The 8,181-nt window shown below is 42.4% G+C and overlaps 1 protein-coding gene across 1 annotated transcript; it reads right to left on the bottom strand.

Annotated features, from left to right (window-relative positions):
• Nucleotides 1-304: 304 nt before the first annotated feature.
• Nucleotides 305-7,355, bottom strand: LOC148021287 (uncharacterized). Its single transcript, XM_087699144.1, has 21 exons — nucleotides 6,987-7,355; nucleotides 5,321-6,570; nucleotides 5,015-5,218; nucleotides 4,817-4,921; nucleotides 4,651-4,716; nucleotides 4,030-4,194; nucleotides 3,886-3,960; nucleotides 3,641-3,798; nucleotides 3,404-3,539; nucleotides 3,235-3,304; nucleotides 2,890-3,017; nucleotides 2,742-2,798; nucleotides 2,452-2,637; nucleotides 2,267-2,359; nucleotides 2,070-2,155; nucleotides 1,919-1,985; nucleotides 1,665-1,731; nucleotides 1,429-1,565; nucleotides 1,239-1,330; nucleotides 1,087-1,153; nucleotides 305-961 (listed from the first exon to the last, which is right to left on the bottom strand). Exons 2-21 carry the CDS (start codon nucleotides 6,539-6,541, stop codon nucleotides 788-790), a joined length of 3,354 nt encoding a protein of 1,117 aa, XP_087555270.1. The 5' UTR covers nucleotides 6,542-6,570; nucleotides 6,987-7,355; the 3' UTR covers nucleotides 305-787.
• Between the last annotated feature and the right edge of the window lie 826 nt (nucleotides 7,356-8,181).

The following is an 8,181-nucleotide window of genomic DNA, read 5'->3' as shown; positions in this document are numbered from 1 at the left end:
GGATTTAATATGAATAAGAGCATCCATGATTTCTCTCTCCCATATCTATGCATCCTTCAAATCCAATTCTGTGAGAAGATTCAGAAAGGCTGGCAGTTGCCACTAGACAGGCTCTTTTAGGCCAGTTGGTCCTTGACACTGCAAATACCAATGCTCAATTTTCTAATTTCCTTTTTGTAAAGACAGAACAGGATGGAGAGACTCGTGAGGGTTAAAAGTCTAAAAATTTTACAGTTATAAAATCTGGATAGATCACACTAAATCCTGAATAGATCACAAGATAAAATAATGGGCCTCATGAAGATTCTGACCAGGCCACCCTCTCCTTGTTATTTTGACAAGCTTACAAAAACATCAACAAGGCTTTGGTGTGTTGATTTTCGACCAACAGCCTCATCAGATAGCTCAAACCCTCAAAAAAGATGCTATGTACAACAGACTGAATGGAGATACATTCATCAGAAAGATTCAGACAGATTTGAGCAGGAACTGGAGACAACTTGCAGATGAAGATATTGGCAATGATTGTATAATAATACCAGGCCAAACTATACATACACTGATGATCATCAGATCAAGTTTTATTGTGCAACTCCACTCCAATTAAATTACTTCTCGTTACAACATAAAATCGACACTCTTCTCATGTAAAAAGTGTGGTAGGACTATGGCCCTGTGTAGTGTCAAAATTGTGCTTTGAAATAATGGGGAACTACTCCTCTTGTGGAAAGCCCGTAAACAAACCTGTGGTTCTGTAACAAATTTTCCTAAGCTGACATACAAGAAACTAACAAGATGCCTGGGACAAAATTGACTGCAAAGCAGCTTGCTGTTGTGGTTGTAATGACGACCACGTTGATGCAAGGGCAGGTGCTGGCATAGTCTGCTGTATATGCCTCAGTATGTTGATAATTCTAGCAATGGTTTCACTGGAGGCAAGGTCTGTACCACTGGTTAAGATCTGTAAAATAACCCAACACCTGATGGTTAGATAGCACACGACTGCAAGACCTGAAGTCCTTACCCTTCTCTTCAACCCAGAGCTGAACTGAACCACATTCTTTTTTAGTGAGAAAAGAAACCAACCTCTGCAAACACAGAAATGACCTTTGGAAGATACTGATTATTAGGTCCCAAAAGCACTGGATCAGACCTGCAATACCAGTCATTTCAAAGAATCGCTCACATGCATAACTTGCAGTACACAAAATATCAAGCAATGTAGAGAAATCTTGTACCTTTCTACCAGCGAGCATAGTTGCTCATGTACAATCTTGGCTTCAACAAGATCGCCTCGTATTGGCAGACAACTCAACCAAGCTGGCACCACCTGTCCAGAACACACATTCCAGCAAATTAGCAAATTAAAATTAAAATGTTGTACACATTCAGACCTCCCCTGATATAAAAAGCCTCCAGAAACTTTACCTGAGCAGCATCGATGCTATCTCTATGGAATTCACATATTTTCCCCAAAGCTGAGACAGCATTGTCAGTTGCCATTGCATTTTCTGATTGGAATGCGGTTGGATGACTGATTATGACATTGAGCTTCTCTAATGCTTCTGCAAATTTTAAAGAAACAAAATAGCACTATAAGATCAAGAACCAGAACAGTAAAACACTATACTCAATCATTTAGCCATGATCGGCCAGTAGAATACCCCTGACAACAGTCTTAAATTTGGCACCACCATACTCAGCACACACTCCAACCCCATAAACAGCAGCCTGCCAATCATAATAGAAATTAAATCTTGCAAACATTAAGTAAAACATCAAAGAGCTCTAAATGTCTGTTCACCTAACTTTGAGCCAGATAAGCACAAGTAGAATCAGTTCATTTGCTTCTTGACAGGTGTGAAAAAGCATATATTAAAGTTTACCCTTAGCATCTCAAAACATCTGCAGCACTCACCTGCCGCACATCATTATTTGCATCTGTAGAAGCTTCTAAAAGGAATGGAAGGAATAAATCGTAGTATCTGCCCAGATAAATACATTCTTCATCAATGAAAGTGCATGACTTTATGAACCAGTAATTTGGCAGCAAACTATAGAAAACTTACTTTGTTGCTGCAGCCTGACACTGCTCTGCAACATCATCAAATATACAGATAGCAATTCTTCTTTCCTCAGAGGAATGATCTTTGCCCTGAAAAGTCACTAATCAGATGGCAAGCTTCACCACGTTCAAAAGCATCATTACTACTCTTCGTAGCAACCAGATTAACACATATATTGAACCAGAATCAAAAAGCCATACAAGCATAGGAGAAATGAAAGGCAGAAGCTCGTCAAAGAAGGGAAGAAATGACGCCTTGAAGGTCTTGAATAATGCTCCCAGGCACTCTCCTATCTGCCATGCCAAAGTAAAGAGTTAAAACAACAGAGAAAAATATTAATAGAGGTCAACAGCAGACAGTTATCATGGTAACAAGATAGATTTACCTGGTCAAAAATTTCCTCCTCTTGTGCATTTTCTTCCTGAAGCAGCTCATTTTCCTCAGCATCAAAGTCTTCAGTAGTGCTACGCTCTGCCCTCTCCTTCTTACGAGTACTGCTGGCTGTGATGACTTGCTTAAACTCGTCAACCATAACCTTTATTTGTGCTGGCTCCACAAGGGTCCCAGCAGTCTGTAATATGATTAAAACAATGTAATTTCCATCTCAAAAATATGTACACAAGCCTTGAAATGAGGCAACTTCATTTCTAACACAACTGCATTCAAAATACAAACCTCAATACATTCTTTGAGCGACTCCAACATATTCACCAACACTTCAGTTTCAGGTTCCTACATCAACAAACAAAACCAAATAATCATCACTTTTAAAATAGCAAGAATTTTTGAGAAAACTGATCTTTAAGGGCATAACTGTAGCAACCTTATGCAAAGCCTCCACAAGGGCTGGAATAATGTAATCTGCCAGCTGCTTTACATATGACTCATCCCGACCAGGAGCCTGACCCTTCTCAACAGCAAGTTTAGCAGCTCGTAGCAATTCTGGCATAGCTGAAAGAACAAATAGATTTTCTTTTTCAGGATGAACTAAGCACCTCTGGAGACAATCTTTACCAGCATTTCAACAAAAAGAGCTGTTGACAACAAAAATCAGTAAGAGGACTTGAAAATGGACAGGTTAGAAGACTACTCTCAAAACTGCTTTTTAACTAACAACTGGAGAAAAGCAAAGAGATTGGACAACTTATCTTTAAAACAAAGTGCTTACCTGAGACTGCTGCTTTGCGTACTTCTTCGTGGAAGTAAAACTTAAGCAAGGGAACTAGGATTGGGGCAACCTGCAAACACAGAAGCAATCCCCACAACATCATACACTCCTTGTACTCTTTGTGAATGCTTTTGAAATGTACTTTTTTTTATAACTTGCAACCACCCACCTGATCAATCCAAGGATAAAAACCCTCCTTCAGCTCATCCGCATAGCAGCACAGCATATTGCATGCAGTTGCCTTCTCTTCCAAAAAACTTGTTCGAATTCCAATCCTTTTATCTCCAATTGTGATGGTTTCCACACTATCCATTATCAAAAAACAAAAGCAACAAGCATTTAAGTCTACAACACCACTCAGCAGTTCTTTGCTGGCTAACACCAGGACCTCCAACCTCAATAGTACCTGCCATCATCTGACTCAATGTCATCATTATCTGAATCATCTGCATCTGTAATTGTAACATCTGGTTTCAGCTGGGCAGAGTGCAGTAGTGGAGGCATAACAATGCTCATGTAAGGAAGGAAATCTTGACCCAAGCACTTGCATAGTCTTGCCCATGCCTGCATAGCCAAGTGTAGGAAACAACCCAATGAGAAATCTCTTTAAGCACAGCAGAAATATAAGACAAAAGATGCCCATTTTTTAACCTGTAGCATGTAGCTGGTTGTAGGATCATCATCTTCCAGTCTGGCTCCTTGCAGATTCATGAGCACTTCCATCACCTTCAAGAAAGCTAAGGTCAAAATACAACAGTCTGACATAGCTCAAAAAAGCCATTTAGAAAACACTACCTGCTTGGCATCTTGTCCAAACTTTTCTTTTCCAACTGCCATTCCAACTAGACTTATGCACTCAATGGCTTTCGCTCTAAGCATCCTGTTGGACTTATCAGTAGCATTGATCAATATGGCCTTCAAAAATGGCATAACGCTGTCATAATAAACTTGGAAGTTGACCTGCCAATGAGAGAACCACAGAGAATATCAGATTACTCACAGTACAGGAACAATAAACTAATGTCTACCACTGATAATATTATTTCAAGAACACCACTGGAACAGATTGGCATCATCAAACATCCAACTCAAAAGCATAATGAAGTTACCAAATCTTTCACACATTACAAAGACTCAAAAATGCTATAACAATAACTAACAAGTTGACCAGAAAAGGCAAAGGTAACTGCTCAACTCTAAATAAGTCACGGTCAGGTTTTAAAAAACCACCACTAGAATAGGCCTTCCTGACAGAGTAGCATGCTCATTTAAAGTTCAGCCTTGAAACGCTAAAACTGAACTCAAATGCCTTGAAGATGCAATGGTGCCTTAAAGATGCAATGGACCCTTAAAACAGTGCAAGGTGGCATCATCCTTATGATATTCCATACAATCACGGGCAGGTATAAGAAGAACCTGAGATGAGTCAGCAACGGATGCTAAAGCTGTTAGCGCTCCTTCTTGAACCATTCGTTTGCCACTCTGCAAGTATATCATTGCGTTTACTTATTCGCAAAGTATAACAGAAGCACAATCTCTTCCAATTACTTGTAATTAAAAGTATCAGATTTTTGTATCTAACCTGTAGAAGTGTGAGCAATTTAGAGACAACACCATCTAAATAGGGACTCAACAGCTCAGCATCACAACTTTCGCTGAAATTCAAAATCGCAGCTGCTGCATGGGCCTAAAATGAGAAAAACCAAAAGCTTCATAGTATCAGGGTCCAAAAAAGGACTGAAACCACAAACATAGTGACATATATGGGTCTAAACTATACCTGCACTCTTGCATTCTGAAAGTCATCCATCGCCCCCACAAGAGCAGGTAAGACCCGTTGATGGAATTGCTGTTGGAGATCAGGACCCAGGTCAGTTGACAGTTGGCCAATAGCATTGATTGCTGCCCACCGCACTCTGGGATGGGGATCTTGAAAAGAGTTTAGAACCATGTTTACAACAGGCTCAAGGCTCTTCGTCATAACCTGGAATTTGGAAAACCACAAAGTTGCATCAAGAAACACTGGCAACATACCCCTGACAGCTAGATAATATGTTAATATGTTAAACCGGAAGGCCCCACCAACCTTTGCACATCCTTCTGCAATCTGGGCTAAGGCAATCAAAGCAGCATGGCGCTTTTTCCAATCCTGATCTGAAATATATGTAGGAAGTAGCTCCGAAGCCACAGGCAAAAGGGTGTTGCCACCCATTGATATGGCCAATCGATCCAAGGACTCCTGGGCCAGCTCATAGTTGCTACTTTCACCAGCATCCTCATCTTCCACTTCTGCTGTGTGCCAGGCAGGATCATCATCAATGTCAAGCAACAGCTTCATCAGAATTGAGAACAGCTTCCCTATGAAATGAGGAAGTTTGCGCATCATTCCTGGAGCTCTCTCACGAGCCTCAGTCAGAGTGATCAGAAACTCCACTGCCAAATGAACTGTACCCTCTTCCAGACTGTCTGCATCTGCTATCTGGAGCATGCTGCCAACCACCTCCACAAGCTGCTTTCTGAGAAAGCGGGGCTCTGATCCAGCAATTTCAATCAACATTTCTAGAGCTTCTTGAGCTGTAGCTTCCTCATGAGTATCCAATGCCTGAGTTAGTGTCTGCATCATTCCTGGTAGAAGATCTTGAAACCCCTCACGCTCCTTGGAATCTTCAAGTGTTTGCACAAAAGTTGCAGTCGCGCGTAAGGCCGCCATTCTTACTTCACTTGGCATAGAGGGTGACAGCGTTTGCTGAAAGACAGCATGTAATGTTGCCAAGTGAGGCTGCAACTGCGGACTCATATATTGGGACAGCTGGCCAAATATAAGCAAAGCGCTGACTTTCAATCGGCTCACAGCAGAATTCACACATTGAAATAAAAAGGGAAGAAGTTCCAACCACGGGGCATCCTCTGCAACATTTGCTGCTACTTCTGCTACAGTGTCACATAGCTTTTTGAGGACACTCTGGCTTTCTTCTTGCTGAACACAGTAAAGAAGCTGTTCTTTGATAGTCGCCTGTGATTGCAGATTAAGTTGCGACCATGATCCAAGCTGCTTGCGGACCAGAACTGCAGCCATTGCCCGCACATCAGGCTTGGACGAGGCACGACCAGTGTAAACAAGCTTGAGGAAGAAGGTGTCAAGGTGGCGAGTGCGGCAAAGGTTGAAGAGCTGCTCAGCCTGGCCACGATCTTCATTGCCAGGGCTCATAAGTTGAGCAATGAGGGCTTCAAACGGAGCTGCATCTGGACCAAGAAGGGAATTTACTTGACCTTCAAGGACAGCCTGCTGTTGAGCATTGATCTCCATGCTGGGAAAAAGAAGGGGTGAGGTCCGAGCTGCAAAGAATGATGGCACAAAAGACTAAGGTGTCAAAACCGAAGAGTAGCAACTGAGCTGCAACGTGTCTGATTGTGCAATGATCTTGCAAAACCCAATAGCGGTAGAACAGCTGCAATGATCTTGCAAAACCAAGTACCAGAGCCACAAATCCTAGCTGCAAAGAATGATAGCACAGAGACTAAGACGTGAAAACTGAAAAACGGAAACTGAGCTGCAATGTGTCTGATTCTGCAATGATCTTGCAAAACCAAATAGCGGCAGAAATGCTTTAATGATCTTGTGAAACCCATAGCACAGCAGAAGAGCTTCCATGAGTGCGCTATGGCGAAGTCAAAGCCAATCAGAGATCCAAAAGGATCTAAAACGCTATAAGCTTCAAAAAGACGATGCGGAGAGGCTTATCGGGTGATACCTGTTGAGAGGAGAAGCTGATGATAGCTCAAAGCTCTCCGGTGAGCACCTCTTCTGCAAAGTTCCTCTCCGACTGCTGCGAGGACGGAGCGCCTGCAGCCTCTTCAGTTGCTCCTGGAGCTTGAAGCAGCAGATCTTCCCGGGATTGGTGCGATGGAAGAGGAGGCCTGGTCTGGCTGCAGTTGCAGTTGCAGTTCCCGAAGGGAAGGTATACCTAGTATCAGCAGAAGCAGCCGCAACAACAACAACAACAAAGAGAAGGGGAAGAAGACGGAGATGGGAGATGAAGAGATGAAGAGGAAGATGAAGGTGAAGATCAAAAACCCGCCCTTCAACCCCCGATGCGATGGATTTACACACACGCGCTGTATCTAAAGCAAAAGGGGGGGGGGGGGGGGGCGCCGTGTGTGTGTGTGTGAGTGTCATTTTGGGTGTGTGTGTGTGTGTGATTTTGGGTGTGAAGATGCCTCCCCCTGTCCTAATGTGCAAGAGAAAAAAGGATCAAACCCTAAGGGCTGGCTTTCTTTCTTTATGATCCCATTTTTCAGTGTGGGGCCTTCATTAGTGCAGAAACACTTGCAGACATTCCCACGTAGAGACACTTCCGTGTGGGAAAATGGCTTTTTCCTTTGTTTTTCCCCTATATTGTCCAGCATCATGAGCTTCTACGAGGGAGATACCACATATATAGCTAGGTGCAGTTGGGAGCACAGGAGGGTAGCCATTTTCATTGAAGAAGGATGTGAAAAACCCAACTAGAGGCAATTGACGGCCCTTGGGTCTGTCCCTACCAAAACACACCTAGCTAGGTATGCGATTCCGCCCTCACAGAAGCTCCTGATGTTGTCATGATTAGCAATGTGGAAATTATAGTGGAAACTTGTTAAATTTTCCCATGTCACGTATCATTGTGCACATGAGCTACTAAAGTTAAGCTCATACGAATTGTCTAGGAATTTGTATGTTTGTTAATATTGCCCGCTAGGGCAATTCTTATTGCAAGGTATGGTGACAAGGTGATTCTTCTTTGAAAATTTACCCCTAGTTAACTAGAATTAAGTAGCCTACTTTTAAGAAAAGCATGTTAATAACAAAGAGCAATGCTCTTGAGCATGCTTATGCACCCTTAGTTGATAAAAGGAGTGATAGCTTTTGACAAAGCTTTTTCTTTCTATCACGTCGTTGAATGAGTTGAA

This window comes from Lygodium microphyllum, chromosome 18, assembly GCF_053477565.2.
Source record: "Lygodium microphyllum isolate KBCC chromosome 18, Lygodium_microphyllum_v1.1.10, whole genome shotgun sequence".
In the NCBI taxonomy this organism is placed as follows: Eukaryota; Viridiplantae; Streptophyta; class Polypodiopsida; order Schizaeales; family Lygodiaceae; genus Lygodium; species Lygodium microphyllum.
This window is presented reverse-complemented; position numbering and strand designations above follow the sequence as displayed.

Bases quoted from the DNA above. Each gene is read 5' to 3' on its own strand.
- LOC148021287 (XM_087699144.1), bottom strand. From the start codon at position 6,541: ATGGAGATCAATGCTCAACAGCAGGCTGTCCTTGAAGGTCAAGTAAAT. The intron at 2,156-2,266 runs GTATGGCTTTTT...GTGACTTTTCAG, and splicing joins CTTTCATTTCTCCTATGCTT to GGCAAAGATCATTCCTCTGA. The intron at 1,732-1,918 runs GTGAGTGCTGCA...TATGATTGGCAG, and splicing joins CAAATAATGATGTGCGGCAG to GCTGCTGTTTATGGGGTTGG.